This window comes from Podarcis pityusensis (genome assembly GCF_964106645.2).
Source record: "Podarcis pityusensis genome assembly, chromosome: 5".
Classification (NCBI taxonomy): Eukaryota; Metazoa; Chordata; class Lepidosauria; order Squamata; family Lacertidae; genus Podarcis; species Podarcis pityusensis.
The window spans coordinates 71,904,164-71,920,897 of NC_138032.1; the positions used below are offsets into that span (position 1 = coordinate 71,904,164).

The window sequence follows — 16,734 nt, forward strand, 5'->3', positions numbered from 1 at the left end:
TGATGTCCAAACCAGACTGCAGCCTAAATTTTTGGGTTGTCAATTAAAAATGCCAACAAAGTGATTATTTAATTTGCAAGCACACAGCATTGTAAACATGACATTATTTCTAATGGCAGAGAAATCAACCATGTATTTCAGATCCAAATAAAAAAAGACATAAAATGCTCGCACTTGGAAGATAATATGTTAAGCACAGTGCAAATAAAATTATGAATACTTTTTTTTCAAATTCAAGTGTGTCCACACACATAATTCAAGTATACTTTAGCATCCTAAACACAAATCCAACTATAGCACATTCAAATAAATAGCACAATCCCATGCACATTTGCTCAGGAACAAACCCCACTAGGTTCACTGGGTGCTCCTGGATAAGTGTGCACAGGATTGCAGCCTAGTCTATCAAAGTGGAGATTTTAAGGATACTTAATTTTCTCCTAAAATCTACTTTAAGTGTCTATAGGTTTTTATTTTTAAAAAATAATTATCTTTATAACACAACTGCTTTGTTTAAGGACCATATGAATAGTTTCTAAATAAACTGCAAGCTATCACACACAGCAAAATACATGTTAACTATTACTACACTCATACCAAGTATTCTTACCACAAAAGAACAACATCCACAGACCTTCCAGCCTGGTCACAGGAGCTAACGCATGGTGTACCAGCAAGTTAGTAAGTTTGCCAGGACTTCAGTCACTCTACAGAACATGCCGCTATGTCAGAGTTGGAGGCAAACACCCCAGTACAAATATGGCAACATAAACGCGCAATACATTTTCACTTTCGAATCCTGAGAGTAAACACATCCGCCATGATCCAGAATTCTGGAAAGCTCCAATGACATTCAGCACTCTGCTTGTGTGGGAGGGGCCCTAATTCTCTACTATGGGATGGGGATTCCCCATCGTAAACAGGGATTTCCTCTGCACGTGTACAGGAATTCCCTGACTCACTGAAGAGAACAGGGTTGCCATTTATATATGCACAAGAAACACCGAATATGCACTAGGGTTTTTTCCCCTCCCGATTTTTGCTTCAGCAGCTCCACACCACACCAAATCACTTATGGAACGCCGCCCGATTTAAAAACCATTTTCAGATCAACACACACTTATTGAAGAAAATGCATACCTGTAGTATTTTTTAATTACCACTTGCAGGCCACATTTACCTGAATGTGTCAATTTTACAAAACAATAAGCAATTCATTTGGGAGGGGGGGAATGCAAGAACACCAAACATTTAATACTCAGATATTATCATTCCACGGTTAACATACACACAGCCTGATATCTGTATGAAGACAGCCCTCCTCTAAGAACCAAAGGGTTGCTTTCAGCACAATTTCTAAACACATTTACTCGTAAATAACTCTTATTGACTTCAGTAGGACCGACTCCATCATAATAAGCATGTTTAGGACCGCAGCCTTTAAGAATCAAGGATGATACAAGTCATTTTCAGTGCATCACAAGTAATTTAAAATTCTATCCTGCAACTCTGTGCACAAAGAGTTAAATCTCTACAAAACACACTTCATCATACTGAGGGAAAGACAAAAATGTTATGAGCTTTTAATATTCACCCTAAATATAAAAATCAGGAAACTAATACCTTCTAGAATTTCCACTCTTCTACCGCCTATTTCATGGCCAAAAAAAAAAAGTGTGTAAGACAGGTTGGGGTTTGCTTTTCTGTAATTATTAATAAATTAAATGATCCGTTATTACCTTTTGAACTCTTTGCTTTCTCCTCTGAGGCCTTTTGTTTTCAGTTAGCACCTAAAGAAAGATATCAAATTGCAAAGTAAGCCTTTGTGAATAAAGCAAATATTTATTTTTAAGCATTCCCCCACCGCACCCGCCTTGTAACATTAGAAGACTTTAAAGCAGAACCATACGGGCTTCTCTCTCTCTCTCTCTCTCGCTGCAGAACTTAAGAAGGAACTGATGAGTAGACTTTAGGCGTTGAAGTCACCGGAATCAAAACAAAAAGAAAACGGGGGGAAAGCGGGTTAGCGAGGAAGGAGGGGGGAAAATAGTAGTAACCTTCCCCCCCTTCAGAGTCGGGTTTAATTAGGCTCTGCATTCTTCACAGCAAAACCCACAAGGTAGCCATCTTGCTTCCTTCTGCTGAAGAACCTTCCACAGTACAGCACTACTTCACGCTGCTTTTTGAGTATTATTATCATGGTGTTTTTAAAAGGAACAGCAGCGGCGGCAGCAGCAAAAAGCAGCACAGCAAGCCCTGCCTGCCAACACTGGGGACGTGCTGGGCATGCCTCTCGAATATTATTACACAGACACACACACACACACAAAAATCCACCACAAAAAAAATATCAACCACCAGGCTCTAGAAAAGGACTAGCCAATAGCAAAGCGAGGCCAGGAGCTTCCAAAGCGCTTCTTCCCTTGCCTAGCCCTTCCCAAACAAAGGGTCTCCTATGTGGGGTTTTTACTCGGAGCAAGAGGACACAAGGGGCGGGCGCAAGCTGCGACATGGACTCCCTGCGACCGTGGATCCGGCCGAGGGGTGGGGTGGGGTGGGGTAGAAATAGAGGTTGGAAAGCTGGAGGGTTGGGGTGGGGGGTAGGCGGAAGCGAGGTGTGTTATTTATTTATATATATTTTTAAATGACTGGAAAAGCAAAGCCACCAAACGCCCCCCGCCCAACTCCTGGTTTGCCTGACTGATTGGTTTAAAGCTGAACGCGAAAGAGAAGACAGAGAGGAGAGATCCAGAGCAAGGGAGGAGGAGGAGGGATCAATTGAACTCCTGGGGGGGGGGGAGAGAGCCTGCGGACGCTGCGCACACACGCACTCACCAGGAAGGTATTGTGCATTTTGACTTTATAAGGCGAGGGCTACATATTAGTGCTATTTTGTTTTTTTTGGTTAAGAAGGAGGTTATGCGAGGACACCGACTCCGAGGCGGCTAATGCCTCGGCAACCCCCCTTGGCCACGCCTCGGCGGCAATTAATAGCTAATGATAAGGAAAGCGGAGAGAGACGAGGCTCTGGCTGTCATCCTCCACCTACTGCCACTGAGAGAGAATATTGCTTCCTCTTGTATGCTCAGAAAGGTGCTAATTTCTTTATCCTTTCTTTAGCTTGTCTAAGGTTTGTTTGTTTGTTGAATCCCAAAAGACTGGGGAGGGGGGGCAAGGTCATGGCACCATTCTGGCAGGGGTCTCCATTTTCTACTGATGTGTGTGTGTGTGTGTGTGTGCGCGCACGCGTTTATATATCTATGCACACATAGATATAGATAGATAGAGACACACAAATGTGTGAGAAGTCAGTCCTTATTCACAACAGTAATCAGATTAAAGGACGGAGTAAGCTGTCTGCAAAAACAACAACAACCCACCAACCTAGAGCTTGTAATCGAGTTACTGATGAGCAAATATTTCACATTAAATGAAAACTACACAGAGAGGGGGTGAGGAAGCGGTTTAACCAGCTCAAATGGCTTTGGGAGTTAGTGAAATGCCGCCTCCACTTTTACCTCCATTCAATCTTCTCTGTTCTGGAAATGCCACCTGTCATCGGATGGTACTGCTGCCCTGGAGTGACTAATCATGAGAGTCAAGGGGCTTTAGACTGTGTTCCAGAGAAGCTTATTGGAGGTTCCTCAATGTGAAGATCAGTTAAGGCAGACATGCTGCCCTCCATTACCAGCCCTCCTATGCAATGCTCAGCCTCAGGGGAGTGGGGGGGGGCACTTCATGTGAGAAATAATGAGGCTCTGTAGGCCAGGCCAGTTGGCTCACTGTGAGCAGGCTGCACACCTGACCATGCCCTCTCGGAATCCCCTCTGAATTTGCAAAGTCCCATGACAGATACACAGTGGGGTTTCTGAACAGATGACTTGTAGTCGACAAAGTTCCTTGAAGGCAAAGAGTTTAAAAACCATCAATGTAAGCAAAACCCCTTGCTTGTATGGCTTGTATAGCACAGTGACTAAGAGACTACAAATCAGCCAGTTTTGCCTCCACAGGAAACTCACTAGGGTACACACAACAGCTTTAAAGTACATGGCTTCCCCCACAGAATCCTGGGAAAGGTTGCTATTTTAACAAATGACAGTTCCCAGGATTCTTTGGGGGAAGTCATGTGCTTTAAATGTATGGTGTGTACACAGGCTAAGTGGCCTTCCACAAGCCTCTCTCAGCAGTCTCAGCTCATCCATCTACAACATGGACAATAATAATAGTGATGTAACTTACAGGGCCACTGTAAAACAAGTGTGGTGAACCTGTGGCTCCAACTCCCATCAACCAGCATCTTCAGTGGTCAGGGATGATGGGCGTTGGAGCCTGTGGCTCTCCAGATATCACTGGGCTACGAGGATCAGCTAAATACTGCATGTGGAGTGCTCAAAACACTTGAAAGTACAATAGAGAATATAGAAGTACTATAGAACTCTCCCAGCTACTTTATGAACACATATCATCTAGCTCACTCAGTTCACAACAAATATCCATGTATTTATATTCTTCTTGTCCTAGATGCTTCAGGGCATGCTAAACTCACACTGACCTTTCCAAGCCTAGGCAGAGTACTCTGAGCAGCAAACACACACTGGCTACCAACTCCAGTTTAGTCATTCATTCATTGCATTTGTATCCCACCTTTTCAGCAAGGGGCCTAAGGTGGTGTACATGGTTCTCCATCTTCTCACTTAATCCCCACAACACCCCTGTGTGGTAAATTCAGCTGAGAGGCAATAACTAGTTCAAGGTCACCCAGTGAGCTTCATGACCAAGTGTTTCTCAAACTTGGGTCTCCAGCTGATGTTGGACTACTACTCCCATAATCCTTAGCTCATAGGAACAGTGGTCAGAGATGATGGGAGTTGTAGTCCAACAGCAGCTCGAGACCCAAGTTTGAGAAGCACTGCTCTAACCACTATACCACATGGGCTCTATTATTACAAGAGCGAAAGGGAAGCATTTGCCATTTCCCATTCTTCAGAAATGAGTGATGACTTCCATCCCACCTAGAAACAAAGATGTCACTTGTAGCATAGGAGGAGATTAGTTACCCCTAGATGCAAAGTGACTGCATCAACAGTCCAGTGTGGTTAAATACTGGTAAAAGGTCAATTTCATATACTTTCAATGCAGGCTTCTGGAGTAAGAATTGTAATTGCAATAGTACATGACTGCAAGGCAGTATGAACACATGATCTTTTGTACATGATGCAAGATTATCTTGCTCTTGGGAAAAGAGAAGTAGCAGGTGTCTTAAACCCAGGCTGCTTCTGAATCTGGGGTGGGAATTAGTGCATATTGGGAGTTACTTAAACTTCCCCCCACCCCCCCAGAGAGCTACTTCACAAGCTATGTTTTTCTTAAAAAGAAACAAGCAGATGTGAAACGTATGTATACACTGACACATGCAACAATTGCATAAGTTATCTTTTTGCATTTATGCACAGACTCAACAAAATTGCATCTAACAGAACATAAAGTGCATCTGAAAAACTTTCACCCATTTTCTGGCATTGCATCTACTAGTTGGCTTGTCAGATGAAAGATAATTAGGTAACAGTAGGAAGTCTTGAGGTTTAGACACACATAATTCAGTCTAAGTGTAGAGTATCAGCCAAGATTTCTCTGTCTATCTATGCTACATTCCAGGAGCTGATCATATCAGCACTGCAGAAAAGATACTCAATTTCTCACTTTCCATGTTGCAGCAGGAACGTATCTTTGAAGACTATTTTGCTTAGAATATTCTACCTCTGCTAAGATGATACAATATACTTCTCTGCCTGTTTGTCCATTGTACTGGCCAGACACAGAGTTTACCGATACAATTGCCTAGAATTCTCAAGATGAAAAGTACTTGTTGCCATACAAACTGAGAGCATTATGTTCAACATACAAATTGTGTGTGTGCGCGCACACACACACTAGAAGTGCCCAAGAAAATGAAACTGACAGCGAAAAAGAAGTTAAAGAATAGGGGGTAGCTCATTAAAAAAGCAGAGAGAAGACTTAAAGAAAAGGGTGAAGAAGCAAAGCTGCTATACAATGAGGAGGTCAGAAGAAATCAAAGGGAGGCATGTTTAGTCTGGGGGAAAGTTTGACAGAAGAGCTAGAATTCATCCTTTGCTTGAACTGGCCTCTGCTAAAACCTTTTTTGCTCCTTGCCTTAATCGCTTCCTGTCTTAGCTCCCGCCATTCTTTTCTGGTGACCTTAGCAGATGTCTGCTTTGCTCAATAATTAAAAATACATAAGTACCCATAATATTGCAACTACAATGCTCCTGTGAAGAGGGAACTTGCTTATGTACTCAATTACAATACTGTGCCTGCTTTTGATCTTTGGATTAAAAACCCACCTGCCTTTACTGGTTTTTAGCCTTTCTTCATTCACATAGTTTTGGCAGGGATCCTCACCCAACTATCCAAAAGTATGTTATTTGCCAGCCTGAAAGGACATAATCTGGTCCTGAACCTACTACTTTGGCCCCAATACAGCCAGAGGGCCCAGTTCTCTCACTCAACTCCAGTGGGCTCAGCGTATGCTTCAAGGTGCTGTCTGAGGCCCATCTGCATTATACATTTAAATAAGTTTAATACTACTTTTGCTTCCCCCCAAAGAATCCTCCGAACTGCAGTTTGTTAAGGATGCTGAAAGTTGTTAGGAGATCCCCTGTTCTCCTCAGAAAGCTACAATTCTCAGAGTAGTTTAACAATCCATCTATCTTACAAGGGAACTTCAGCTCTGTGAGAGAACTAACAACTCTCAGCATGCTTAACAAACTACAGTTCCCAAGATTCTTTAGGAGAAGCTAAGGCTGTTTAAAATGGTGTGATACCGCTTTAAATGTCTAGTGCAGATGGGACCCAGCAGACACAGCTTCACTGCTCTCTGGGCAATGCTTCCCTTTAAAGCAGCAGTGTAGGCCAAGCAACAGTGGAGAGCATGGAAGACTACTATGTCCACAAGCTGGCAGCACAGAGCCTCTGGCTGCATACACATCATAAATTTAAAACAACCCCTCTCCAACCACAAAAAATAATCCTTAAAACTGTAGTTTACCCCCTCACAGAGCTACAATTCCCAGCACCCTTAAACCACAGTTCCCAGAATTCTTGGAGGGGTGAATGTGCTTTAAATGTATGGTGTATGCAGCCTCATTCTCCAGATCTAATTTGTGTGGGGGACGTCCCCTCTCTCAGAGCTCAAAATTAGCGGGGCACCAGGCACATTTTGCGCCTAAAAATTCTCCATTTGCAAACACCTCAAAAGGTCTGGCTGCCGTTATTTGCACTTGGCTGTTACTCAAGGATTATGGAAATATATGTGCCTTGAAGCCTCGAAGTATACGTTACGGATAGACAATATGTTAAGGAGTTTAACAATAAAGAGTAGTGCAGGCTTCCTCAACCTCAGCCCTCCAGATGTTTTTGACCTACAACTCCCATGATCCCTAGCTAGCAGGACCAGTGGTCAGGGATGATGGGAATTGTAGTCTCAAAACATCTGGAGGGCCGAGGTTGAGGAAGCCTGGAGTAGTGTGTTTTGAAAACAGAAGTATGGTATCGATATTTTTATTGTATATATCAAATTAAACACATAATAGCAATTTCTGTTTAAAATGTGGTATTAGCCATGTGTCACTTATGTGATTTGTGTACTAGTTCATACTCATCAAAATAATAAATAAAAAGTGTTGCCAACCCCCCACAAATGGAGACTAGATATTCTGTTTTGGCACCCACAATCCTGGCCCCAAGAGCCATTTGGCTCCTAGCATTTCTATCCCAGTTTCTAACACTGCCCTCCCTTCCTCCTCCACCAGATTAGCAGGAAAAAGGAGCCATCAAGCCTCTACACCATGGGGGCCAGATCCGGCCTAATCGCCTTCTAAATCCAGCCCACAAACAGTCCGGGAATCAGCATATTTTTACATGAGTAGAATGTGTGCTTTTATTTAAAATGCTTCTCTGGTTTATTTGTGGGGCATAGGAATTCGTTCATTCCCCCCCCCCCATATAGTCTGGCCCCCCACAAGGTCTGAGGGACAGTGGACTGGTCCCCTGCTGAAAATGTTTGCTGACCCCTGCTCTACACAAACTCAACAGCAGCCCTGTGTTGCTTGCTTTCTCTCCAACCAGTTTTGCTTCAAAAGGTGTTTATCCCCCCCCCCCAAGGGTTATCTGCCTAAATAATGTTATTGCCAAATAGGACAAGGAAGATAAACTGCTGGAACAGCTTGGCCACAAGATCAAAGCACAACGCTTTGCAAGAACTTAGCTCCTCCACAGGCTAACTAAAATAATAAGCCAAGCTATTTAACATTCAGCAAGATACCCTGTAAGTGTGAGTGTAATGGAGCAGGACAGATTTAGGCTATTGTCTTATCCTTCAAATATAGCCATAGAAAGCAGGGGCTTTCAAAGTGGCCTTTGTTGATGACCACAGGCATGGCAGCTAATATACTGTACATGGTGCGGCCCTTCTCATCAGTGGTTCACCCTATCCAGAGCTTTCCTCTTTGCCCTTACAACTCCAGAGGGTCAACTCCCCATCAGTAGTTCTGCCGCACTGCTCACTTCTGCCCTGCTGCTGTCAGCTTCTGCTCTTGTTGCTGTCATGCCCTTCCTGACTCTTTGCTCCACCTCTTTTCTTCCTGTTCGGTCCCTGTAACTTAGCAGCTACGCCAAACTACCCTTGAGGTTGCATCTGGGAAGCCATTGTTTGAAGGTGTCAAGTATTTTGCAGCATGGTCCTAGCAATTTCTACTTGCAAACCTACTTTTCTAAAGAAATGATCTAGTGCTACTATGTATACTATCTATTTAATATAAGACAAAATGAATACAGGGCAACATGGTGTAAAAGAGGAATATAACACACACTATACCTAAATCAGCCCTTGCCTTGTTTTGCCTTTGTTCAACTGTATCAAGCAGAAAATGCTGGGCAATTATTGTTGTGTTTTGCAGCCTGTAAAAAGTACATTATCAATTCACTAAAAAGCGACGAAGAAATTTTCTTCCAGCTCAAGTTCAAAAGACTTGCCCAAAATTGTAGGGTGCCATGTTTTCCCTAATTTGTCTGGAAAAGCATGCCATTTAATTCCCAGCCTTAGCACTGAACTTGATTCAACTGTCGACTGAGACTCTCTTGTGCTGCAAGCCAATGTAGTCTTGTCAACGGTTATCTGCCATAATTTTTGTTTGTGTTAGACACTAGATACCAGATGAGACCAGACTCAAACAAGGTAATGTTTATAGATCACAGAAACCATTTTGAGGAATCAGTATGTAATTTAGGATAGCAATGATGCTGCTCAAAAAAAAGTAGAGGTCACTATGTTTTCCCCTCTGGCACTTCAATTTTAAATATTTTTTTGGGAAGTTAAGTGTACTAATTCAACAGCCTGTTCACACATAATGCCTATTGTGAAGGAGCAAGCATCCTGGTACTCCACCCCCATTCCTGCTGCTGCTATGCAGCCAGAAATGAAGCTGTAGAATGGCTTTGAATTACATCTGAATCTGGACCTCTCCCCGCCCAAGCACACACTTTTTTCTAGGGATGGCTGCTCTTTTATCTTCTATATGTACCTTTGAAGTTAATGATGAGTTAAACCTTTGTCCCACATTATTGTCCGGCTTCTCTTAATGCTGCACAAGACTCACAAATTTGGTATTTTAATTGCACCTTTATGTGAGTCATGATAAGCATTCACAATCAGCAAGTCAGTATGCTGCTGCCAAACCTTATTCAATTATCCATGTTCTTGAATGTAAGGAGTAATTGATATTTCCCCCAGCTTTCTTCCACAGCATATTGAAAACTGAATTCTAACAACATACACAATTAATGCAAAATATACTCCCAGGCTTATAGGGTCTTAAAGTGGATCCAGGATCCCTACATTGGCTGTTACATTGTTGTTGTTCTAAAACACCCTCCCCAACGTAAAGGAATATCCCCTGCTGAGAAGAAAACTTCCAAGGAATGCTATCTATCATCCAGTGGAGTCTGGCAGCATAAAGAAAGATAAGATATGCATTAAAGGGAAGCAAACCATAATCTACTTCTAAATCATCATGATCTGAGCGGAATAGCTTTAGAGCAACTGAAGCGCTTCTTTGCTGGCCTGTTGGCTTTCCTGTAGCTCCATCCTCTGGCTAAACCTGAGAGGCAACACACAGGCAAAATTCCTTGTTTGACACCAGAAGTTCACAACTCACTGCAGACTCAACAAGTGATCTGCCACAGTAGCAAAATGGGTTTAACTCTTTCCATTTGAATATAGCTATTTTCACTGCTGTGCTACCAGAAGCATGTCCTACACTTCCTTGTAAGAAAAGGGATTAGAAACCACAGCTGAGGCTGTTTGCATTTGGAGAGATCAAAGCTTTAAAAATGCAGCAGTTCTATTCACAGGGGAAAATTCAGACCAAGGCAGCAAGAGGAGAAAAAATCATCCCTTAATTCCACCAGGATGTTGATGTCTCATGATCCCTCTGATCTCTAAGTCTGGCTGTGATTTTCTACCCGGAAATGTTACACACACAATGCCCACAAAGAAACAAACTCTATGCAATTACAGTGGAAATAGGAAAAAAACATCATGAAATTTACTGGTCATAAACACTGTATTTCTGAATGAACTCTGTTATTAGAACTGCAAAAATCTAACAAGTATGTATCTACCTTCAGCACTACTTAGAACTTAGTATTAAACCAGTCACTTAAAAAAAACAACACAATGCTTGAGGTTTCCTTTTATATATGTATAAAAAATGGAGATGCACTAACAAGGAAAAAAAGATGCCCAAAGTCATACTTGTTTTCTGGACCTCTGGTTCCCATGCATATGTATGGTGTTTATATAAAAATAAGTTCCACTGGATTGATTTCAGTGGGCATAAATGCACTTAACACAATCCTGGACTGAGGTCTGCATCTTTAACAGTGCCAGGATTTAGTAACATTTAAACTAAGTTACATAGTAATTTTTATTTTGTATTTAATGACTTTATGGTGCCCTTCAGATGTCATTGGTCTATAATTCCCATAATTTATTGCCCACTGGCCATGCTGGCTGGGAATGATGGGAGGTGAAGCCCAAATACAGCGGGAGAGCACCAGGCTGAATAAGGCTGCGTCATGCACATTTAATGAATCGTCTTTTTCCTTACCTCTGATGGTACAAAGGGCAGCATTAAAGGCGGCAGTGGCAGTGGAGGCTTCTTCAGTTCTTCACATTTTCTCTTTTTACATATCCTGTGACTAGTTTTGCGTTTCCTGCAACAGCTGCATTCTTCACAGTTAGTTTTCCGCAAACATGGCTCGCACACCCCACATCGCCTTCGCTTCTTCTTTTCTAGCACAGGTTGCAAAGATGCAAGCGAGACAGGAAGGCTGCCAGTTGGGTTCCCACAGGAGGCAGTCTCTGAAACTGCAACTAGATTAGCACCACATTTCCCGATGTCCTGAACAGAGTTCGCAACAGTCCCACCACTTTCCAACTGCAACAATGGATCCTGAGGTTTTGGAATGGATTCATCTAGCACAACTGTCTTGGTATCTGTATCCTCTGCAGCAGCTGATGGAGGCCCTGAATTAGCATTTTCAGACAAGTTTGGAAAACTTTCCTTAAATGTGTCGCTGCTTACCAGAACGGAATCTGCTGTACTTTCTAGGTTGAGGGGTGCAACAGGCACAGCACCTGAATCTAAAGTGAAAGTTTCTACGGCAATCTTTTCAAGTGTCTGCTCAAGATCTCCCAATATAAAACTAGTCAAAGAGGTATTAGAAACCTGTTCACATGCCAACGTGCCATTTGTTTGGTCACATTCTAAATAAAGTTGTCTGGAGTTGAAATAAGAATCAAGTGCTTTACTGCTTAGCTCCAGTTCCAAGTCCTTTGGTAAATGAGATTCCACACAAAGGCCTGGATCTTTTAAACAGCCTTCTGATTCAGAGATGCAGCATGAGGCAGGTTCTACTTCTTGAATGGTAGGCTCAGGATCCTGATTGAGCTGAGACCCTTGTAACAGACATGGGTCATCTAAATGCAATTTTGAGATCAATTCTGAGGTAATCAAAATGGCAGCATCAGGATCACCATCAGTTAGCACCAAATCACAGGTAGTTTTGGAGTGAGCGTCTGTGGAAAACTCTGACCTTTCTACAAGTTCCTTTGAGTTTGTTTCCGAGGAAAGGCTTAATGTGGAATCGGAATGTGAACAGGTATACTGTTTGGGAGCAGGAGACACATCCAAACAACTCTCAGAATGTGATTTCACAAATGCTCCCGAGTCATTCTCTTCATGTACCTTTATAGGAATAGCAGAGTCAAGATGAAAATGTGCAGGGGCAAGTTGAGTGAAATTTTCTTCACAGGTACTCGGAGGCAAATATTTCAGATCCTGATCTGTTGGCACAAGTTCTGTACACTGGCATGCCTCCTTTAATATCTCTGGATTTTGGGTACCTGGTACATCACCATTAGAAGCAGAAATACCTTCTTCAGGAGGTGTCTCTCCCTTTTTGGCTTGACTATCACATTCAGAGCAGTGGCCTCCTTCTGGATCACACAGATCCTCCTCCTCCTTCTCCTCCTTGGGAGAAGATAATGCACCAACCTGGTTTAAATCCCTTCCAGCCTCTTCTGCTTCTTTCCTTTCTAATACACAGGAGGTTCTTGATTCAGGCTTCTCTCTTCTCCCCACACTTTTCTCTGGGCCAGCTTTAGTTGCTCGCATGATTGTTGGCGTCTGGAACAGTCTATGGGGAAACGGTTTCCTGCGGAGAGTCATGGTAAAGCCATTGTAGCTCAAAGGAGGCTGGTTACGCAACAGAACATTATCAGTTAACCCCAGATCCATCCAAGGTGTTCCAGACAAGGCTTTGGTGACGCTGCTCCTGAGAAATCGGCATGTTGCATTCAGAGGTGGTTTCTCTTCCTGTGTTTTTTTCTTGCCGTCATTCTTTTCTTCCAGGTGCTTTTTGCAGTTTGCTGAGCTTTCTGCTTTTGGAGAAGTTTTCTTGGCATCTTTTGTTACTTGGCAAGATTTCTTTTTGACTGGGCTTGATTTCTTTTTGCTTATTTCTTCCTTTTTAACTGATCGTGAAGATCTGGCATCACGAGCCATCTCTGTCAAGCAGCAGATGTGCAACTAGGAGTGGACTTAAAGATCATGGAGTCTTGCAAATGTTCTTCGGTTCAGCAGAAGCCGGCATATTCACCTGCGTTGTCCTTGTAGAGCACAGAGCTGAAATAGAAGATAGGAGTTTAAGATTATTATGGATGATTATAATATTTACGTTGTTGTTGTTGTTGTTGTTGTTGTTGTTGTTGTTGTTGTTGTTGTTGTTACACAGAACCCTGAAAAGCACTATCTTTGCATTATTTCTCTGCATTCTTACAGATTTGGAAGAGGGAAGCTGAGTGACATATCTTGCCTAATGCTGCCTAGAGAGTTCATGGCACAGAAAATACGTTAGCCAGGGGCTTCCTGGTCCAGAGCTCAGTCTGTTTGGCCACTATGCTACAGTGGCATAGTGTCTAAAAGTCACTAACAAGTTAGCATTGTGAGTGGAAAGGGCCGTAACTCAGTGGTAGAGCACATGTTATTGTTATGTAATCAAAAAGTGCCAGCTTCAATCCTTGGCATTTCCAGGTATTTCTGGAAAGATTCCTGTCCAAAACCCTGGACCTCTTCTGCTAGTCTGTGGACAATATAGAATTAGATGATACAAGGCAGCACCTTATGTTTAAACAAGTTTATTCAAATGCTCAACTAAAACACAGTACACTTGTAAAACAGTTGCCACATTCTGTGTAGTATTCCAAAACTGCTTAGAACATTTTGAGTTGTCCTTGAACTTTGATCCTGTTTGCATTCGGTATTATATTGATTTCCTCATACTACCAATACTAATTTATTCAAAATAGCCACATCCAAAATTTGACAGACTAGTCCCTCAGTCTGGGGATCTACAGTAAGCTTGCAATTAATATGCAGGTTACGTTCTAGAGATTGTGCCTAAAGCCAAAATATTGCATACTCAAAATACATTGGGTATAATGATGGATGGGCTTGGCACAGCTTTTTCCTGGATTCCCACCCCCTTTTATTTATTTTTAAATTGCCATGCATGTAAAGCTGAATGTGTACAAGTTAAATGTGTTTTAAGTTGCTGGCTCACTGTATTTCATTTCCCAAATGTGTCTCTTTGATCTTAGCAACTTTTCCTTTTGGCATGGTCATTACATTTTCAGATCTAAAACAAGTTTGAGCTTATGCATGTTTACTCATAAGTAAATGCCACTTGAACTCAGTGGAATTGCTAGCAACTAAGCATGCAAAGGATTGTAGACCTAAAATCTTGTTCATTCCCCCAGGATTTGTTTCCAGAACTTATTAACTTCCCTGCGACCTCACCAACAGTGATAAAAATCCCTGCACACTTTGAAGAAAGCTAGGGATATCCCTGTTGTATTTTAGGCATGCTCTTTTGTTTGGTTTTGTTTAAACCCACTCTAAAATATGTGCTGCAGTGATTTATTGTGATGGGAAGCAAGACTCGGAGGAGTTTGGAAAAGTATGAGTACATTTAAATAATGCCAACAAGAAAGATTAAAGGGAGGAGGGAGAAATGTAATGTATCGTCCTATCCAGCTAAGTTAAATGTATTCTAGAGTCCAACAGTGCAATCCTATGAAAACTTATCAGAAAGTCTCATATCCTCAGTGAAACTTGCTTCTGAGTAGACATATATGGGAGTGCATTGTAAATCCAACTTATCTGAACAGGATGACTGGGTATACAGGTTACAACTACCACATAGTCACATCTACCCATTGATTTGTGTGCTAACAATTCATCTGGTGTTGAGCTTTTGATGGCTCACCATGCATAGCCAATGACATTAAATACCATTACAAGCCTCTTGTGCAGCAACATTTGCATTAATAAAAATCACTCCATGTGAGGAGCTGCCACATCAAGAGTCCTCATTTGAGAGTAATTTATAGTAGCTGCAATGTGGTAATCATTATGCTTGCTCCAACCATCGGGTGTGCAGAGCTTCTTTTGGATGTGCCAAGGAATTGCACATTTCCCCTTATTTTTCATATTGCTTTCTGCAAGACACTTTTTCTTGCACAGTTCTCTCTTCAGTAGCTGAACCCTTCCACGTGGAATTCACAAACGCTCATCCCATGCCTTAACGATGTACAGACATATATATGCAGCAACTTTATGTTGAACAAAACCGTTCCATTTCCACCTAAAGATGTTGAGCACAAGAATCCAGCTGCAGCTGACTCCGAAAGAAACAAATATAAAAGGATACATAGCACAATCTTACGTAGGAAGGGAAGTCCCACTGAGTTTAATGGAGTTTAAAGCTGTCAAATGCAGCTTTTCCAGACTGAGCAGGATGAAGAAGAGGAAGAATTGCTATGTAGCCAGTAGGTGCTATAGATTCACAAATGCCCCCATCACTAATATACAGTATTTGTCACCTAAAATACTATTCTTAAAAGCCCTATTAATCATCCATATTTGAACAAGGTACTCATTAGATTTACTCAAAAGCGTTGCAATCAATGCTGTGAACTGTTGAGGACTGACACCGTTTTTGATAGCTTTCCCAACTTGAACACATCTTCTGCAATTGCTTTGTGTCGTTATGACAATTATTCTTGCATCTTACTAATATAGGAAACTGTCTTATACTGCGTCAGACCATCGGTCCATCTAACTCAACATTGTCTACAATGACCGGCTGTGGTTCTACAATATTTCAGGCAGCAGACATTCTCAGCTGTACCTGGAGATGCCAGGGACTTAATCTGGGTTCTTCTGCATATAAAAGAGATGCTCCAACAATAAGCTATGGCCCTTCCTCATGGTCTTGCAATGACCACTTTCAAACAGTACAATTTACAGGATCACAATCCATTGCAGCTTGACACAAATATTACAGAAGTATGATGAAGACGAAGACCACTTCCACAACCCTCCATGCTGCATATGTGCTTTTGGCTCAGCCTCAGACACATCGCCCATGCATTCCAGTGCCAAAATTCAGAAGCCCTTCAAGTGTCGAGAAATTGTGGCAGTCCAAAGAACAAGAGAACCAGAACACTGGTCTGCAATATGACAAAATTTAACAAGAATTTAATGCTGCAAACATTTATTTAATTAAGTGAGGGGGAGGAATACAATTTCTCCCCCTTAAATAGAAGAGCACTTGAACAATGAAGCAAGACACAAGGGGGTTGAGAAATCCCCTTCCTGTAAGAATATTGGTCAGGAACTGCAAAGATAAGAAATCTCTAGCTCCAAGTCTACTGAAGTAGGAAGCAAGCTTTTGTCCCCTTCCAACAAATGGATAACTCTTTCTCATATGTTGCCTTTTTGTACGTATTTCATATGCACACCCAGAATGATTTCCAGTTGTATACAGCATTAAGGTGGCTAGGAATTTAATGTAATACTTCCCAGAGTTTGGTGGAGGCAGTATAATCCTGGCAAATGCTTATCTCATCAAGATCAAAACTAGAATCCTCCCTATTCTTGAGGAACTTTCTCGCAAGTGTAATATTTCAATGCTGCTTAGCAACTGTTTATAGGTAGGCATGCATAATCCGGAATATCCAGATATGAAAACATTTATTGCTCCTTCCTTGCACCAGACTAACTGCTTTGAGCAATGCACCTACACTGTCCT

General features: G+C 42.0%; 1 protein-coding gene across 2 annotated transcripts in view; it reads right to left on the reverse strand.

Annotated features, from left to right (window-relative positions):
• The window catches only part of TET1 (tet methylcytosine dioxygenase 1), a 78,299-nt gene that overhangs the window by 46,134 nt on the left and 15,431 nt on the right, over window positions 1-16,734 (reverse strand). For both annotated transcript variants that reach the window (XM_081006048.1, XM_081006047.1), the window contains exons 4-5: window positions 11,187-13,265; window positions 1,740-1,790 (exon numbers count right to left, since the gene is read on the reverse strand). In XM_081006048.1, coding sequence (XP_080862174.1) covers window positions 1,740-1,790; window positions 11,187-13,145 — 2,010 coding nt within the window. In that variant the 5' untranslated portion in view covers window positions 13,146-13,265. The remainder of the gene's footprint in view (window positions 1-1,739; window positions 1,791-11,186; window positions 13,266-16,734) is intronic.